At 43.6% G+C, this 20,501-nt stretch overlaps 1 protein-coding gene across 5 annotated transcripts in view; it reads left to right on the top strand.

The window, feature by feature from the left end:
• Positions 1 to 16,073, top strand: part of COL7A1 (collagen type VII alpha 1 chain) — a 260,266-nt gene extending 244,193 nt beyond the window's left edge. For 3 of the 5 annotated variants that reach the window (XM_030206399.1, XM_030206395.1, XM_030206394.1), the window contains 5 exons: positions 5,762 to 5,857; positions 8,535 to 8,648; positions 9,144 to 9,206; positions 12,126 to 12,314; positions 15,408 to 16,073. In XM_030206399.1, the coding sequence (XP_030062259.1) occupies positions 5,762 to 5,857; positions 8,535 to 8,648; positions 9,144 to 9,206; positions 12,126 to 12,313 (461 nt within the window). In that variant the 3' untranslated portion in view covers position 12,314; positions 15,408 to 16,073. The remainder of the gene's footprint in view (positions 1 to 5,761; positions 5,858 to 8,534; positions 8,649 to 9,143; positions 9,207 to 12,125; positions 12,315 to 15,407) is intronic. The other 2 variants (XM_030206396.1, XM_030206397.1) reach the window with 2 other exon arrangements.
• Positions 16,074 to 20,501: the final 4,428 nt, after the last annotated feature.

Raw genomic sequence — 20,501 nt, 5'->3', positions numbered from 1 at the left:
TCCTTGTGTCCCGCCCTGGCGGAAGTTACGTCAGACGAAGGTGGGACACAGGGAGGGAAGGAGGGCCTAAGGGAGATGTTCTGCTGCCTGCAGCGAGACTGCGCTTTCAATGCAGGGGGCAGACAGTCGACGACGGAGGGCGGGTGGGATTGAGGTGCCGGGCCACCCTTGGAGGCCCGGGTCTGGGGAATTTTGTCCCCCCCTGCCCCCCCCCCTCTTGGCGGCTATGGTGTCCAGATGTGCAGTAGCTATTTGAATTGTTATAAAGTTTCTGTGTTGGAAAACCAGGGTCATGCAGGTCATCTTTTGAAGCTCGTGACAGCAATTCCACTCCCTGAAGGGGAAATCTGGGTGTCCAGAAATCAAATGACAACATGCAGAAACCAGGAATAACACAACAGATAAGAACCGTAATGTAGCAACTTAATCATCCACTTTAGAAAAATAAATGTATATAATATTAATGGGTTCATATCCAGCTTATTACCAGACCAGTTATGTGCCAGCATATCTTTGCAACCTTAACCGGCACTATCCCAATACTGTCACAGTGGCCAGTTTTCCTTGCCAGTTTGCAATCTGGAAAGGACAAAGACCTCTCCAATCCCTCTAGTGGAGTTGCTGCTCAATAGCAGCTGTTTACTAAATCTTAAACGTGCATGGTAGCAGATGTAACTCCCAAAGTCAATCTTTTAGGACACAGACATTCACTTCTTTTCTGAAATGGGGAATAAACATCTATGAACTTGCCACCCACACTTCATCCCACCCAAAACATGCCCAGACCATGCCTCCTTGCCATTTGTACCCAGTTGAGTTTGATATGTGCATGATATCCCAGCTTTGTAAAACAGGGGCATGGCATTTATGCAAGACAAATGTTTAAGTCAGGAGCATAGCTAGAACTTGTTTTTGGAGGAAGCCCATGGGTGGGTGGGGCAGGGCAAGCATTTCCTCTCTGTTCCCCCTCCCCCAATGCCAACACCGAATCCTACTTTTGCTGGTGGGGATGCTTAAGCTTCACCAGCCGAAGATTCTCTGTTGAGCCCCTGCCCGTGTTGCAGAAGCAGTGAGAAAGTCAGCAGAATGCTCTAATCTTCCAATGCTGGCACTTCTGCACATGCTCAGTTGAACAGAGCATATGCGGAAGGTGCTGGCATCAGTGGCTGGAGCACCCTGCTGGCTTCCTGCTGCTCAGGCAGGGACTAGGGGCACAAATCTTGTTTGGGTGGCACGGCTTGAGCATCCCTAGCAGTCATGAATCTGATGCTTCAATTTTTGAAGGGGGCCTGTGCCCAAACTGGGAGGGGGTCCCTAAGCCCACCATAGCTACACCACTGCTTTAAGTGTCTGTTTGTGCACATATCAAAAGTGAACAGGAATTGTAAAATGAGGGCCTTAGGTGTACCTAAGCAGTTTATAATATTTAATCTAAGACAGGATAGAGAAGGTAGAAAGAAGGAGCAAAATGTGCAGGCTGAGGATTAAGCACTAGAGGGTTGTTTAGGGAGCTCACAAGTAAGTTAAAATAGCCAGGCTTTAAGTTGTTTCTTGAATTTTGAAAATAGAGATTCACAGCTGAGACTGAGTGGCAGGGTGTTCCATAATTTTAGTCCTGTGTAATGCAGTCATCGGACAAATCAAGGCAGAGATGAGCAATGAGATCATCTCCTACTTATCCTGGCATAAGGTGGAGGTCATTTCTGTCATGGTATAATAACAGAGTAAATGACAGCCGATAAAGACTGAATTGGCCCATTCAGTCTATCTAGTAAGATTGTTAAGGTTGTAAATGTCAATCCAGATAGGTTGCCAGCCCTCTCCCCACCCCATGCCATCATTTAGGGTTGGAACTGCTGCGCAGCATTAACCCATTTCAGAGAATAGCATTTACATTAAAAATAATTTTCTTTGTGTTTTTTTTTTTTTGGGGGGGGGGGGTTGTTTGCTGCTGTCATGCACAGAATAGTCCTCTCCACCTAGATGGGTGAAGCAAGTTTGTTGTGGATGAACCCCAAATTCCAAATGTTTTGAGAAAATTTTTCATTTAAGAGCTATTTTTCTATAATCATTATGGCAAAAATATGAGTTTCCTACTAGATTCTGTTGGAAAATTAGACACTTTTTGCAAAGTTTTCTCAAACGATGAATAATCTTTTACTGACGGAGACAGGCAGCACCTTATAGACTTAACAAAGATACTGAGGCATGAGCTATCAAGCACCCAAGCCCGCTTTGTCTGATCACCTTTTACTGTGATTGTACACAGCAGTCAGCCATTGCTGAGATCTGGTTCCAGCAGAAGAGGTTGTTTTAAAATCCATGAGCTGATGTTTCCTGCAGTGATAGTATTCTAACAAAGAAAATAACTACTGGGTCAGGGACACAGGCCTCAACATTTCAAAATGCTTGAGTGTGCCAAAATGCAAAACAAATTACTCCGCCTTGGACACAATGAAGGAGGGGAGACAGGGGGGCAAATTACTCCGCCTTGGACACAATGAAGGAGGGGGGACAGGGGGGCAAAATTCCCTGGGCCCGGTCCTCCAATGGGGGCCCGGCGCCGGGGTCAGGCCGCCAGCGCTGCAGTCCCCGGTCTCACCTGCCTGCCTCCTCGGCTCTGGGCCCCCTGCATTCAAAGTGGCAGTCGCAGATCGCGTCCCTTCTGGCCTTCCCTCCCTGTGTCCCACCCTCGCGGAAACCAGAAGTTACATCAGACAAGGGCGGGACACAAGGAGGGAAGGCCAGAAGGGACGCGATCTGCGACTGCCACTTTGAATGAAGGGGGCCTGGAGCCATGGAGACCGCGGACTGCAGTAGCGGGGGGAGCAACGGGGGGGGGGGGGCGGCAGCGGTGGGGGGGCGGTCTTGTCTCTCGGTGGCCCTGCTGGGGGTGCCCCACAGAGCTGTCTCCTATGCACAGCTGGTGGATTCCACATTCTACTCCAGCTGCAATGGTGAAGAGGAAGCACATTAGGAAAGATTCTGGCTCATTGACCTGACAGAAAATTACCATGAGTTTCCTGTTTTCTACCAATTCAGTTCTATGCTCTGTTCATACCAGTATTGTGAGTATGTCGATGTTGGCTATTTTCAGATGTGTAACACTGTCATATGTTCAGTCTACAGCAGGGGTGGGCAACCAAGGTCCTCGAGGGCCAGACCCAGTCTGGTTTTCTAGATTTTCACAATAAATATGCAGGAGATAGATTTACAAGCACTGCCTCCATGGTATGCAAATCTATCTCCTGCATATTAATTGTGGATATCCTGAAAACCTGACCTGCCTGCGGCTCTCGAGGACCAGAATTGCCTACCCCTGGTCTAGTATTTTTACTAACAGTTGCATATTTTTTGTTCTGTAAACTGGCAAATCTTCATTGAGCAAGTATTCAGAGATGCTTTATGCAAACATTGAACAGCCTGTCTCCTGTCTGATGGATGTCGACCGTAGGACAGAGGTTTTCAATCCAGTCCTTGGGACACACTTGGCCAGTCAGGTTTTCAGGTTATCCGCAATGAATATGCATGAGAGATTTGCATGCGCTACCTCCATTGTATGCAGATCTCTCTGTTGCATACTCATTGCGGGTATCCTGAAAACCTGACTGGCTGGGTGTGTCCCAAGGACTGGGTTGAGAACCCCTGCTGTAGGAAGTGAATCATCTTCACTATTCTCCTACTCATTGTCTTCTCTGCACCTACCTGTGTTTTGTTTTCAATTCATTTGGGCTATTTTCAGTTCATTTTACACATTTGTTTTAATTTTTAAAAAGATTTTATGCATACTAGAACTTTTTAACCGACACTAATCAATTTACTGCACATTAATTCATAGATTAATGCACATTAAGGAAGAAGTTATCAATGTGGGCTACCGTAAAGCCATGTTATTTTAATGTTAACATAAACAAGAAAAAGCAACACTGGGCCTTCAAGAAAGAGACAATGGCTGTCCTTTAATGTGAAAAAGACCTGACACGGACCGTGTTTCGGCGCACAAGCTCCTGCCTCAGGGGTCTAACATAAAAACACAAAAATAATTATAAATACACATTTCACAAAAATTAATATCCATATCATAATATAATAAATGATTGAATTGCAAAAACATGAAAATAATAAGATATAAAATATAATGATAAAGATGAATGAGGATCAAAGTCATGTCAGTCAAGTCATAACACCATTTACAAAAAAATAAAATGAATAAAATAATGTAATATCCTATTGTGATCTGATCTTTTTTCCACACTTTATTTTCCACATAGATATATATATATATATTGAGTATTGCTTGCTCACAACTCACAAACACAATTTGTCATAACATTCATGACACTGTAATATTTATAGAATGAGTCAGATCACAATAGGATATTACATTATTTTATTCATTTTTTTTTTTTTTGTAAATTGTGTCATTAATGTGCATATGACTGTACATAATGGTTTATGGAGGTTTGTTTTAGTCATTTTATTTTAAACATTTTCGGTTAACACTGACATGACTTTGATCCTCATTCATCTTTATCATTATATTTTATATCTTATTATTTTTATGTTTTTGCAATTCAATTGTTTATTATATTATGATATGGATGTTAATTTTTGTGAAATGTGTATTTATAATTATTTCTGTGTTTTTATGTTAGACCCCTGAGGCAGGCGCTTGTGCGCCGAAACACGGCCCATGTCGGGTCTTTTCACATTAAAGGATAGCCATTGTCTCTTTCTTGAAGGCCCAGTGTTGCTTTTTCTTGTTTATGTTTTATGCTTGTATGCTGTATTACCCTCTCTTTTGTGATTGCGTATTTTAATGTTAACCCCAGTTATTAGTAACTAGGTCTCATTGCATAAAATGGAACCTGTGCTGCAACAGCACGAGTTACTGATAACACATTTTAACAGAAGTCCACATTGATAACTTTCCCCATAAATCAATTTAGCATGGCATGATAATGAACCGAATGCACATTAACAAATGTACATGTCATCCCTACATGACTTGCATTTCCTTCTTTGTAAATGGGAGTAGAATGCATTGGGATGGGATGTCAGAGGTACCAGGGTCACGATAGCAAATGTACACTGAGCATATAATTGTTGCACTAGGAATGCATTCTACTCTGTGTCATTACTGCTTATTATAGGCTGCACACGATAACAGCCGCCTCCGCATACAGTGTCATGGTGGAGTCTCTACCTTTCTCCTTCTTGCCCCTGGAGTTTTGGGCTCCGTTTACCATTACAGATAAAGGAAGGATTTATATAAGGCATATTTCCTCATCCAGTCACCTGGATTGACAAGTTCCTGGAGGAAAAGTCCATAGTCTGCTATTGAGACAGACATAGGAAGAGCCACTGCTGTCCCAGGCATTGGCAGACTGGAATCTTGATACTCTTTGGGATTCTGCCAGGTACTTGTGACCTGGATTGGCCACTGTTGGAAACAGGATACTGAGCTAGATAGACCATCGGTCTGACCCAGTGTGGCTATTCTTATGTTCTTTACATATCTTAACAATAAAGTTCTGGCATTTCAATATGCTTTGTTATGTGCATTAATTACATATCTCAGTCAGCTGAAGAGCATTTTCACATACCTGTGTGGTAAGTCCTTTGTGATGAGAGATCCCTGCCACTGTTTTTAATACTAGCCTTGCTGTTTAATCTTTCTGTTTATGTATTCAGTATTTGAGTATTCCCTGCTTTGGATAACCTTTCCTTCAGCTCTATGTTGTGTCCTTGTACCTCTCAGGTGCTCTGTCTGACTATCAGTCTTCCCCATCGTACCTGTCTGTTAAGTCTCGTTTCATCCCAGTCCTAAAGCTCTCTCACACTGATGAAGAGGAGGGTGAGTCTTGTCTTTTATGTTCTTTGTCATGCAAGAAATACTAACTGCATTTGCTTTGCAGACAGACCTGCCAGTAAATAATTTCAACACTACTTTCTCACTCTATAACAATTAGCATTTCAAGGAACACAATGTAGATCCTCAAGTTTGATCCAGGGCCGCCGAGAGACAGAGCCGGGCCTGAGGCAGGGCCGCCACAGCCACCACTGCCCCCCCCCCCCCCCCCCCCACTTGGGATGCAGATGCCACCCCCCATTCGGGACACAGCTGCTACCGCCCATCACTCCCTTAGGCTGCCCCCACCCCCTACATTCCCGCATCAGTGCCTCCAAGGGGGGCCCAGCGCTGGGGTCTTTTACTCTCCTGTGTGCCGGGAATGGGTTATCCCGTTAACACAATCACCCGGGTCCCGACAGGAGCAGGAGAGAGACAGACTCCAGTGCAGGGCCTCCCTTGGAGGCCAGGCCTGGGGAATTCCCCCCCCCCCCCCTCTTGGCGGCACTGGTTTGAACCAGTTTCATTCTCCAAGCAGGTTATGTAAAATTTGGTGAAATGAGAAGGAAGATGTTGGGTAGAACGTACATTTCAGAACTGAGATGTCCAAAATAAGCAAGTCTGAAATCCAGTACTTTGAGTTTTGTGTGTCTGCACTCCACTTTCGCTCTTATATCAAACCATATCATGTGGTGATCATTATTGCCTAGGTGGACACCCACCCAGACATTGGAAAAGGGAATAGGACTTAATATACTGCCTTTCTGTGGTTACAATCAAAGCAGTTTACATATTATATGCATGTACTTATTTTGTACCTGGGGCAATGGAGGGTTAAGTGGCTTGCCTAGAGTCACAAGGAGCTGCACTAACCACTAGGCTACTTCTCCACTAGCAACATTCCATGTAGAATCTCAAATAATAGCAACATTCCATGTAGAATCTCAAACAGTAGCAACAGAACCTCAAATAGTAGCAACATTTCATGTAGAACCTCAAATAGTAGCAATAGAATCTCAAAACGCGGGGTACAAATGTAACAAACAGTAGCAACATTTCATGTAGAATCTCAAATAGAAAAATGGGACTTGATATACTGCCTTCCTGTGGTTGTTGCAACTACAGTCAAAGCGGTTTACATAGTATACACAGGTACTTTGTACCTGGGGCAATGGAGGGTTAAGTGACTTGCTTAGAGTCACAAGGATCTGCAGTGGGAATCCAACCCACTTCACCAGGATCAAAGCCTGCTGCACTAACCAGTATCTGTAAGCACTAGATCCAACATCGACCCTTCCCTCGTGGGTTCCATCACCATTTGTCTGAGCAAAGCACTTTGACAGGCTTCCACAATCTCTCTGCTGCTTTCCGATTCTGCTGACTGGGCGTTCCAATCCACATCAGTCAAACTGAAATCTCCCAGCAAGGGTGCAGGAGATCTGTGGTCCCCTACGCTGTCATACAGCCTGATACCATTTGCCAGTGTTGCTTTCAGTGGGGAGGGTAAACAGGAGACGGATTAAGGGGGTGATCTCCCTTATTCCTCCAGTAGCATGCTGAACAAAATGAGTTCAAGTTTAATGACTTTGATACACTGTCTAATATAAAACCTAAGCAGTTTACAGTAATATATTTTTAAAACACTTGAAAAACATCACAAATGACAACACATGTTAATACAGGTTCAGTAAAACAAAAATTAAGCATAATGGACTAGATTCTTTATATGGCACTTGAAAAATCTGCATGGAAAAAAACCCTGCCTAGACCTATGCTCTAAAGTACGTCTAGATTAAAGAGAATAGGCTTAAAGTTCTTCACGGTTTATAGAATATGTGAGTGGTTCTCCACATGACCAAATTTGGTCAAGTCCATTTAGGCCATGTTTTACTTGGTGTAAATCCCAATTCCTAAATTAGGCGCAGATCGGGTGTATTCTATAATAATGCACATTGATCGTAGAAACACCCATGGCCACTCCCCCTTTTCACCTATGTGACTTAGAATATTGCCACACCACATTATAGAATACACTTAGCGAATTATGCGGGTAAATCTCAGTTCCCATTAGTGCTGATAATTGCTTGTTAACATCCAATTAACAGCATTGATTAGCTAGTTAACCAATTTAATTTAATTCTGGCATTTATATTCCACTTAACCATCAAACTCAAGAACACTCACATGTTATGAATAGGTACTCTCAATTAAGTTATGCGCACTGTTATAGAATACTCTTCAATTTCCGCATGGAAATTAAGGCAGCGTATATAGAATCTGGGGGAATTAGAGCATTGTTAAATAACCTAGAGGTCCCCGGGAGCAGCTGTAAATCTCAATATCAATCTTGGAGGACATAAACACGCATTCCCCTTCTGAAATGAGGCATGCATGTGCTTTTTTTTTTAGCCTTGCCCAAAACACATCTCCTTGCCATATGCATATATTTGTGATATGGACATGTATATCTGGCTTCCTAAAATCAAGATTTAAAAGTACGCAATACATATGTTTAAATGCTGGTTTCTGCATGTCCAAATCGTGAATAAGGATTCTAAAATGCTCACCTTCAAATCTCTCAAGCTGTTATTATTTGGCATACAGAATTCCTCATCATTCATTTTTCTACTGTTCTGTGACCCTGATGTAAAAAGAGGTGACAAAGGCGTGTCTTATTTTGCAGGACGGAAACTGGTTGTGGACACCAATGACCCTGAATATGAGTCCCTCTATCCCATGGAAGACTATAAGGAAGGAGTCGAGGCAGACGGGACAGAAAGATCTTTGTTCATGGATGGTGAGGTCCTCCTTTATGCTGCCTATAAACTCACCAAATCTCAATGTCTAGAACCTGTTGTTTAGAGCTAAATTTTATTAAAGAGTCAAGTTCTACCTACCTCTAGGCTAGATTTTATTTTACTTAACAAAAGAAACGCATCTCATGGCTACTGCCATGTATTCATAAGTTTTGTGAATAGTAGACTTGCTATTCTGCAGTCCCAGCAAAGACATAACCTCAGTAAGGGCCTTTATTGCATTTGAATTGATAGGAACATAGTAGATCCCAACAGAAAAAGACCAATTAACCCACCCAGTCTGTCCAGTTAGGGGGTGTGTGGAGTGCTGTAGTTTTGAGCTCACCTTGCAGGCTAGTCATAATCCTGATCAACTGGTTAAAATTCAGCTTGTCACATTAACTTTTTTTTAACCCAGTTTATTCCATTTGAAATTTGAGAACTATTCAATTTGCGGACAGTGAGGTAATAAATCACTGCTTTGTCTTTATTTATAGAAGAGATGACCCCAACTGTGACTCCTGAGCACGAACGACATAAAAGAGATACCTCTGAGCAAGGTAAGCAGTACAGACCTACCTAATGACTCACATTTAAGGGGAGTGGGGCCTGGTCACCCTTTCATTCAGTGTCTGTCATCCCATATTATGCATACAAATGCAACGAGTCTATTGGGACTATAATGGATACATTATTATCTCTCTCTCTTGTCCAGCTAAGCCTCAAAAACACAATTATCCACAACCATGGCATGCTTAACCAGCTTACATAGTAACATAGAGGGGAATAATCGAACGGCGCCGGCGAAATTGATGGCCGGCCATCTTCAGGCCCGGCACCATAAGCGGGCAGAGCCAAGCGCATTTTTGAAATACGTTTGGCGCCGGCCAAATCGCTCACCGGGTTTAGAATAGGATCGCCGGGTTTAGATGAGATGACCGGCTCCGATTTTTAGCCATAATGGAAACCGGACCTGGCCATCTCAAACCCGGTGAAATGCAATCCCTTTGGCCATGGGAGGACCCAGCATTTGTAGTGCACTGGCCCCCCTGACATGCCAGGACACCAACCGGGCACCCTAGGGGGCACTTAAAAAATCTTTTTTTTAAAAAAACAAAATTAACTTCCAGGTGCATAGCACCCTTCCCTCGTGTGCTGAGCCCCCCCCCCCCCCAAATCCCCCCCAAAACCCACTGCCCACAAGTCTACCCCATTACCATAGCCCTAAGGGGTGAAGGGGGGCACCTACATGTGGGTACAGTGGGTTTTGGGGTTTTTTGGAGGGCTCAACATTAACCACCACAAGTGTAACAGGTGGGGGGGGGGGGGGGGGGCATGGACCTGGGTCCACCTGCCTGAAGTGCAGTGCATCCACTAAAAACTGCTCCAGGGACCTGCATACTGCTGTCAGGGAGCTGGGCATGACATTTGAGGCTAGCATACAGGCTGGCAAAAAATGTTTTAATTTTTTTTGTATGTTTGTGGGAGGGGGTTGGTAACCACTTGAGAAGTAAGGGGAGGTGATCCCTGCTTCTCTCCAGTGGTCATCTGGTCAGTTGGGGCTCTTTTTTGGGACTTGGTCCTAAAAATACATGGACCAAGTTCGCCCAGCGAAATACTCGTTCGAGCCGGCGGTTTTTTTTTTCATAATAAGGTGAAGCCGGCCATCTCGTAACTCCGCCCCGCCCCCTTCTCACCTTCGCTACCCTCCCAACATGCCCCCTTGAAGGTTGGCCGGCGCCGCAATGAAAAAGCAATTGTGCCCGGCCAAAATTGGCTTTCGATAATACCGATTTGGCCGGGATTGAGAGATCACCGGCGATCTCCCGATTTGCTTTGGAAGATCGCCGGCAATCCCTTTCGAAAATAAGCCTGATAGTAACATAGTAGATGACGGCAGGAAAAGACCTGCACGGTCCATCCAGTCTGCCCAACAAGATAAACTCATATGTGCTACTTTTTGTGTATACCTTACCTTGATTTGTATCTGCCATTTTCAGGGCACAGAACGTAGAAGTCTTGCCCAGCTTTGAAAGATGAGATGTGCATTTCAAAAATAATTTTTTTAACTCGCCTTGATCACACCTTAATGCAAGTCACTTTGAGCTACCCATGAAAAGGCCTGAGAGAAATCTGAATAAATACGCATGCTGGAGAACTGATCAAAGAAGGACTCTCTCCTTCATATCGTGTAGATTAGCTGCATATAAATTCACCTGGAAATTAAAGCTCTGCCATCAGTGTGAATGATAGAGGTAGGAAACAGCTCTGTGCAGGAGAATCCAAGGGTAACCTGTAGATAGGAAGTGGGGAAAGAGATGCCTTACTAATGAAAGTTTTCATGGAGATGCTGAACAGATCCTTGAGAGGCTGCTAGTTACATTCTCCCAGGGGTGTGCTCTAATCCCAGCACTTTATAAAGTGGGAAAAGGACGATAAAAACAACTCAGAACAAACACTCATAGGGGTCCTTTTACTAAGGTGCGCCGAAGAATGGCCTGCGCTGTTGTAGACGCGTGTATTGGACGCATGCAGGTCCATTTTTCAGCGTGCCTGCAAAAAAAGGCCTTTTTTTTTGGACAAAAATGGATGTGCGGCAAAATGAAAATTGGCGCACGTCCATTTTGGACCTCAGACCTTACCGCCACCCATTCACTTAGCGGTAAGCAGAGCCGTAGCGAGGAGAGCTGACACCCGGGGCAGGTCGCCGCTGCGCACCCCCCCCCCCCACCGGGTGCAGCATGGCACACCCTCCTCCCGCTGGAGCGCACCACCCCCCCCCCCCCGGAGCGCATACCTGTGGCTAGGGACGGGCGGGAGGGCCGATCCGCCCTGACTGCACGTTGCTGGGGTGTGTCGGCTCCACGCTGATTCACTGCTCTCTCTGTCCCGGAACAGGAAGTAACCTGTTCCGGGGCAGAAAGGGCAGTGCACCAGCGCAGAGCCGACACCCCCCAGCGGCGTGCACCCGGGGCGGACCGCCCCCCCCCCCGCCCCCCCCTTCCTACGCCACTGGCAGTAAGGTCTCACATGTTAACCAGGCGGTAATCGTCAGCGCTCGTACAATGCCGATTACGCCCAGTTAGCACCGCATGCTGGAAAATTTCCAGCGCACCTACTGGATGCACATACAAAATGAAATTACTGGCCGGGCCATGCGGTAGCTGGGCAGTAGTTCCGAATTGGCGAGCGTTGGGCACGCATAGGCACCTAAGCAGATTAGTAAAAGAGTCCCATAGTTATTTCTCTAGGTGCACACGTTTTCCCTAGCCCCTGAGCACAGCCTAGGATAGGAAAGGTGATGAATATTGGCGATATACAGGCCTGGATGCTAGAAGTTTTCCTTCCTCTCTGAAAAAAAAACTATTTCTGAATACCTTCTGTATATTTAGTAAAAATAATAGTTGATGGATAGGAATAGAGATTTCTCATTGCGCAAGCAGAATTAAAAAGCATTGGTTTTGTCACTTTGCCAACAGATCCTTGCAACCTACCTCTGGATGAGGGAGATTGCACCAAATACACACTGAAGTGGTACTACAACTGGAAAGTGACCGAATGTCGGCCGTTCATCTACAGTGGCTGTGGCGGCAACCTGAACCGTTTCGAGACAAAGGAGGATTGTACACTCCAGTGCATAGACACGGGAGCAGCAGGAAGCCGATGAAGTAAGGTTGGAGTTTGAAGATAAATTAAAAGCCCTGGGGTCAATTTAAAAAAAAAAAATGCTTATGTGGTCGGCGATAGGTTATCATCCCATAAGTATTTTTTGTTTCAATTTCTGCTGTGCTTAACATTTAAATGCAGGCAGGCAGGGTGGGTCGTAGCACATGCGGGGCCCTATGCAGACCAATTTGGTGGGCCCCGCCCCACCCTAGCCCTGCCCCCACCCTAGCTCCGCCCCATTGATAAGATTATTCCATTTTTAGAAAAAAATTTTATTTATGAAATTTCAAATAAAGACAAATGAAGCTAAACTTGTACAAAAAAACTGATTGAAATAATAAGCACAATGCTATCATGAAACCTCCCCTCCCCAGAAATTATTCAGTTCAAGTCCACTACAATTAGTAGTTCTAATTCTCATAACAAAGAAGAATAAAGGAAAAATATTAAGAAAAGATCCAGTACTTTCAAATTCCCCTATTACTCTGTAACCCATCAAACCAGAGAGGCAAGTAGCCACATCAGTTACTAAAATAGTTTGAACTGATTGTACCTACTTTATATCAGATTTTGCTACTTCATGATTTCCATTCTCAGATTTTAGCTTAGTAATCTTTTCTTCCTGTGATTGCAGTCTAGCTTCCAATTGATTAATTCGAGGTGTCATATCATTAATTACTGGAAGCAGTGTTTTAGCTAAATCTGCTATTGCCATCCAAATTTTTATCAGGAGAAATATCTGCAGATCTATGTGAAAATAACCCAGATATGTTAGAAACAGCCTCTTCCAAGCCAGAAGATCTTACTTGCTCAGCTTCTCCAGCAACTAATGTTGTTGGGCCAAATTCCTCTCAGGGAGGCAGACATTTCCAACCCTTGCACCGTCCGCAAGCATCGTTAGATGAGAGAGACACTTCTCCTGATCTCCTGCCTGCATGGAATCCAATTTCGATTTCCAATTTGGCATAAGTGCACAACTGTTGGCATCAGCAACGATGGCTCACCTCACGTCCTCACCATCTCCGACCAGGCTCCAGCTTTTCCCACTCAGTGACTCCCGCCCTCGCGTCCAGAAACAGGAAATACATCAGAAGGCAGGACATTGGGCGGGAAGCTGGAGCCTGGAGGTGAGCCATCGCGCTGCAACTGTTTGACATTGCTGTCAGGGGCGGGGCTGTCGCTGCCTGGGCTGGCTCGCTGGCATCGCCGGGGTCTGGGGACTCGGGAGCTGATGGCGGGCTCAGTAGGCCCAAGCCGGGGGTGGGCGCTGCGCCGGTGGTGGCGGGAGCGGAGAGGCTGAGCCGCGGGAATGGGGAATCATCTCAAGCGACTAAGGTGAGCAGCGGCGGAGGTCGGAGCGGAGGCACGAGCGAGGCGCGCCGCACGGAGCCCCCTTAGGTGCGGGGCCCTATGCGGCTGCCTTGGTCGCCTCTGCCTAAGACCGGCCCTGCAGGCAGGTAATGTTATAAAGCACGTTCCACATGTAAAGCATGTCCAGAAGTACCCCAGTCTGAAAGTATTGATCAGGTATGATTTTTCTGTACATAACATTCTCACACACCACTGCTCACTGTTCATGGAACCATGTGATTTCGGTTCTTCTTTATAATGAATAGTTCAATTTGAATTTATAAAAATAGTTGAATTTGACAGACCCATTGGGGGAGGTAGTGGAGAGAGGTTCTATGATTCTAGTTGCCACTGGAGCCAAAATTATATTTTCTTTTTATTTATTTTATTTATTTATTATGATTTATTTACCGCCTTTTTGAAGGAATTCACTCAAGGCGGTGTACAGTAAGAATAGATCAAACATGCGCAATAGACAATTACAGCAGTAAAAATATTCAACTAACAATACAAAGTATGGCATAGTACACTACTTACAATGTCAACACAATATGTAATAGAACATTTTAATTGACTGTGTAGGGTATAAGCAAAGATGGAACATATAGAGAGGTAAGAGAGTAAGAAGAGTTAGAAGGTAAGATGACTGACTTAAAGAAATTTGCACATGAGGTCAGAGAGATGGTTAAATATTATTAGCAGAATGACACTGAATTCAAGTAGCTTCTGAAGCAGATATTGTCTTCTGAGTCCTGAACTGCTTGCTCACAGTTAGGCACTGCTTTTACGTACTATGATCATATTTATTGTCTACATTTGAAATCACCATATTCCCCAGGTTCTCATCCCAGTCCTCAGGTCACTCATATGAATAAGAGAAATTGTCATGCACTGCCTCCATTGCATGCAAATCTATCTTATGCATATTCGTTGTGAGTATCCTGAAAATTTGTTTGGCTAGATGTAACATATACATAGTAACATAGTAGAAGATGGCAGAAAAAGACCTGCACGGTCCATCCAGTCTGCCCAACAAGACAACTCATATGTGCTACTTTTTGTGTATACCCTACTTTGATTTGTACCTGTGCTCTTCAGGGCACAGACCGTATAAGTCTGCCCAGCACTATCCCTGCCTCCCAACCAACAGTCCCACCTCCGGCTCTGGCTAGATGTGTCTCTAGGACTGGGTTGTGAACACCTGCCATATTCTGATCTCTGATGCAGGTAAAGGCTGAAACACAGTCTGGGTTGGGTTATCCAATAAACTTAACACTGTAATTCATTGATTTAATTTTATTTATTTAGATTTTGCTCACACCTTTTTCAGTAGTAGCTCAAGGTGAGTTACATTCAGGTACATTGGATATTTCTCTGTACCAGGAGGGCTCACAATCTAAGTTTGTACCTTAGGCAATGGAGGGTTAAGTGACTTGCCCAAGATCAAAAGGAGCTGAAGTGGGTTTGAACCGGCCATCTCTGGTTGTCAAGACCGGTGCTCTAACCACTAGGCCATTGTGGTTCATTGATGTTGTCAATGGCTAACTCCTTATCCTTTGTTATGGCATTCTTTCCTCTCCAGCACAAATATTTTTCTTTTAGAACTAAATTAACCAGAATGATTTCTTTTTAAACCTGCTGTCATGGTAGACTAATTTAAATATTATTTGCCACAAATTCACCCATTTAGGTACTTCATAACAAGTGAAGACACCTAAAGAATTGCTGTTTTTCTTCCTTTGCAGATGCACCAACTGGAAAAAGTTAAAACAAAAAGACACCAGGAACAAAACTAGACACTAAGTGTATAAATTGTAATGTTTTTGTAAGATTGCTCCCTGTTTTCTAGGAAAAAGAGAACTGATGTCCTGGCTTTGCGAGAACATCTCTTATAATTCAGTTCAACTCAACAAAGAAGTATCCACTTCACAAAGAATGTTCCACAAATGGGAAGGAGTTTAGCTGTGTATTAGTTTGACATCTGGGAAATGATCTTGTCAATTTTAAAAGTATTATGATGATTGTAATACCTGGTGCATGATCATTTGCTGTAGCAGAGAAATGGTGCTATTTTTATACATTGTAATTTTTTTTATGTTTAAAGTTAAGGTGAAATTTTTATCAAACAAAAACATCAAAAACAAACATCTTCTGACTTCTGTAAAAGTTCAGACTGGAATATAAGTCCAAAAAAAAATGTCCATCTCACAGTCATAATCAAAGATGGACGTTTTTGCACTGAAAACATCCAAAATGAATAGCCATTTTTCAAAGTGAAACGTTCAGCTTTTGAATGAACAAAATCTGGGTCTTGAATCTGGATCCCTTGGTTCACAGTTCACTGCACTAACCAGTAGGTTACTCCTTTGACCTTCTTGCTGCTTTGTTCAGAATGGCCGTAATACCTGCAGCTGACATAAATCCCTGGGTTTCACTTTCAGGGGAGAGGGAGTAGGGCAGCAACCACTGGAGGACAATGCCTTAATCCTTCCAATGGTCAGCTGCTCCATTAGAGCAGTCAATTAGAGAAACTTGACAACTGAAACAGGTCTAGATAAAAAAAAAAAACATCCTTTTCAGACATGGATGTTTCTTGCAATTTGAAAATACCTGTTGGATGTCCTACTTTTCAGCCATCCCTCATCCCTCCCAAAACACACTTGCTATTTGGATGAACTGTAGTGTGAAACGCCCAAAGTCTGACTTTCCAAAAATCAGGTTTTGGATGTTTTTAGCAGATTACTTATTTTTTAGGCATTTTAAAACATCCATCTGCTGTGAAAATGAAAACTAATAACTTTTGCACTATATTAGGTCAAAGTTCATTGGGACAGATAATCACATTTAGAGGCTGGTGGTGTCAAGACTACCATTTTTGAGGATACCAGTTATTGGCACTTATCCATGATCATTACCATCCTCACAGGTACTCTTAGATTTGATATAAATCTAAACTTGGAGAAAGTCTAGGCTTATTATTCAGGACTGAAGGAAAATGATTAGCAGGCTGAGATGGTTTTCAGTGTTTTTCTGTTTGGCATTCTACCGTTGAATTGCTGTTCCAGTTAAGCAATATGCAGCGTTTTTATTGAAGATCTGCCTGGGCAGAAAGCTGAATCCCACGAAAGGTACACAAAGGTAAAAAGGCAGTGGGAGATGGACCATGAAATCAGGGGGCCCTTTTACTAAGCCATGTAAGCGCCTACGTGCCCAACATGCGCTAATTCCAATTTACCGCCCAGCTACTGTGTGGCCCTTGCGGTAATTTCATTTTTGGCGCACATCCACTACAAGCGCCCGAAAAATATTTTTTATTTTCTGGGGCACAGCTATGCACATCAAGTGGCATTTGGCGCACGTAGGTCATTACCGCCCAGCGGTAAGGTCTCAGACCCAAAATGGACGCACAGCAATTTTCATTTTGCAGCATGTCCATTTTTAGCAAAAATTTTAAAAAGGCCATTTTTACAGGTGTGCTGAAAAACGATTCTGCAGACACCCAAAATCCGCGCCTACACTACCATAGGCAATTTATCAGTGCACCTTAGTTAAAGGACCCCAGGACAATAATCTTGGGTCTTAATTTTATTATTTAAGTTTCAAGATTATCGTCCTGGCATGTCCTAAGTACTTTCTTTTTAAAAAGTCATTGCAGTAATAATGCACAGTGCTGTCTGCAGCATTAATACTACTGCAGAGCAACTCTGTAAATCAGCAGTGGGAAATCCATGAATGGGGAGTGTTTCCACTGTACTTCACCCTCCAGTTTGATCCTTTACCAGCTGTCCTACTATTGTTTGTCAAAACATAGAATATAACTGGGACTTTCTCAGGCCACTCCACTGAAATGCGTACAGGGCATTTCATTTGCTTTCTACTGCTCTTGAGTGATAAATTGACAGTGACCAGATGGAGTTAAAACAAAAATTTTCGCTTGAAAAAAATTTCATCATTACCTTGAATAGAGAAAATGATATCCAGCAAGAGCTGAGGTTTCTGAGGAAAAGCTGTAAATATTTTAAAGAACATGTTTCTATATAAATATATTGTATAATGCTTAATAAATGGTTCTTAACCATGATATAAGTTAATCAGGGAAGCTGTTCTATGGTGCTATTTTTAAGTTCCTGATAATTTGGAGGTATTTTCATAACCGCCTACACTGGTGAAAAGTACACACACACTTTTCACTTTAAGACTTTTGCAAGATTTACTATCACTTTGAAAATTACTCCAGGAAAAGTACCTGCAGACATTTTCAGCTGCTAATTTATGCAGGTACTTCGATTACAAATACACAGATACCGTACGTGCAGAGTTCCAGACTCTGCCCCTAGAAGTTTATCCTCCAATAGCATGTGAAAGTGTGCAAAAACAGCATTATGTGTGTATTCACATCCACATTAAAGGAAGGCACTTCTATAAAAGGCCATTTCTGTGTGGAAGGGTAAAATCTATGCAACTCACTGCTCCATACCCAACAACCATGTACTGTATTGCTCAACAATAACTAATTTATTTAATACTATAACATGCAGCTTTATAACCAGTTCTGTTTCTCACACTCAACTGGTTTTTAATCAATCACATCCTGTATGTCTTATGATAGCTGTAGAAAGCAGCAGCATCAATATTATTATTATTTTCCATATTGCATATATTTTAAGTAAGGGGCCATTCCATACACCACAGATTCAGGCTATTCCCAGCTGCTGCTGTCCCCTCAAGGAATGGCCAGGTCCTTGACATCGGGGATGAGCATCAGACATATAAAGATCTATCTTTTTGCCTGAGCTTTTGGTGAATCTTAGACATCATGGTCGTGATGCCATTGGGACAGCCTGCCTGTTCCTTCTTCCTCTCACCCCTTCCCTTCCCTTCCCCCCACCCCCAACCAGCCTGTCAATGTATGGAGTTCCATTTTCCTCCTTTCTGTAATTTTTATTGTAACCTGCCTGTATGAAAGGTAGTGAATTAAATCCAAATAAACACAAACCTTGTTCTGATCTTGTTCGTATACACTCAGGTAGGATTCTGTGATAGTTACCTTCAATGGTTGCTATGAAGAGATCAAACACGCTTTTCTGAATTTCTTCCAGAATTTAAGTTTACTGTTAACGTTTATTGTTATCCATCCATAGACAACTGTGTGACACAAATGAATGCAAATAATATTTGATACCCACCAAATAAAATGCTGCAATACTCCACACGTGCTCACCTTGTGTTATTTTCAAACTCAGATTTTAAAATTACAACATGAAACTTTTCAATCACAGCCAATGTACATGGAAAGCCAATGTAATGTGTTTTGTTGACCCCTGCATTGTTAGGCCATCTGCTGATTGTCTTTTGGGATATGAACTCATTAGACTTGACTTTCCATCATTTGCATGTCCTCCTGTGCACTTTAAAATGGAGCTAAGGTGCCAGGTCACAACAGGATCCATGCTGAACAGTCTGAATTGAGATGGAGGTATTGTGAAAGAGCTCTAATAATCCTGAGGCAGCTACACGTGTTGGCGGTTAAGTGGAGCAGTATAAGTCTCAACAGAAACATAAATGAAAGGGAGTAACAAATTCAACAAAAATGATTTCTACTTGGACTTTTATTTTAGTTCAAGGGTGAGCCCCTAAAGCATAATCCTCCTGTAAAGCATGCAGTTTAATGACTAGTACAGTGGGCTGAAGAGTGGGGTTCAATTCCCAATGTGGCTCCTTGTGATCAATCTTGTATCACTGACCTGGGCGTCAGGGATCGTTCAATTTTTATTATTTAGAATGACGAAACCAGCTGGATGCACATCAATGCTTGGAGAAAGAGGGACGCTATCAGTGGTGTGCTGGAGCAGGCTCTCGCAGGCTCGCAAGAGCCGGTTGTTAAGTTTTTAAGAATTTTGGGAGCCGGTTGTTAAAGTAGGGCCCTCCATGGCTACTTTAACAAATGGCTCCCAAAATGTGGGCTTGGGCCCCCTGCTGAATTCTCTTTTACTTTGCTGGTGAGGATGCTGAGCCCTGCCAGCCAAGTAAATAGACTGCTGCTGTTCCCCGTTCCTTGTTTCCAGCTCTGAGCAGCAGGCTGGGACTTCTCCAGCATGTGTGAGAAGTTTCAGCAAGCTGCTCAGAGCAAGACGTTGGGAGTGGTGGCAGTCCATTTATTGGCTGCCAGCAAAGGTATGCCTAGTGTGCCCGCACGAAGGGAGGGAAGAGAGAGAGGCAAGTGTTGCTCCCCCACCCCCCCCCCCCCCCCCCCCCCCCCCGGCCACCCTTGGCCCTTCCAACTGCAGAGCTGGCTAAGTCCGGAGAAAGAGCCTGTTGTTAAAAATTTACCAGCACACCCCTGGACGCTGTGCTCCTGTGTTGAAAAAGCAAGAACGTTACTTTTTCAAAAAGCGACAACCAAAGCCAGAAGGATGCTTGGGTGCATAAAGAGAGGCATGACCAGCAGGAAAAAGGTGATAGTGCCGTTGTATAAGTCTCTGGTGAGGCCTCATTTGGAGTACTGCGTGCAGTGCTGGAGACCACACCTACGGCAAGATATAAACAGAATGGAGACGGTTCAGAGGGTGGCTACGAAATTAGTAAGCGGTCTTGAATGCAAAAATTATAGGGACAGGCTTATGAACCTCAACATGTATACGCTGGGAGAGAGGAGACATGATAGAAATGTTTAAATATCTCAAGGGCATTTATGTACAGGAAGAGAGCCTTTTTCAAATGAAGGAGAGCTCTGGAATGAGGGGGCATACGACAAAGTTAAGAGGGAATAGGCTTAGGAGTAACCTAAGGAAGTATTATTTCACAGAAAGGGTGGTGGAGGTGTGGAATGGCCTGCCGGT

This window comes from Microcaecilia unicolor, chromosome 6 (assembly GCF_901765095.1).
Source record: "Microcaecilia unicolor chromosome 6, aMicUni1.1, whole genome shotgun sequence".
In the NCBI taxonomy this organism is placed as follows: Eukaryota; Metazoa; Chordata; class Amphibia; order Gymnophiona; family Siphonopidae; genus Microcaecilia; species Microcaecilia unicolor.
Note: the sequence above shows the minus strand (reverse complement) of the source record. Positions and strands in the feature narration are given on the sequence as shown.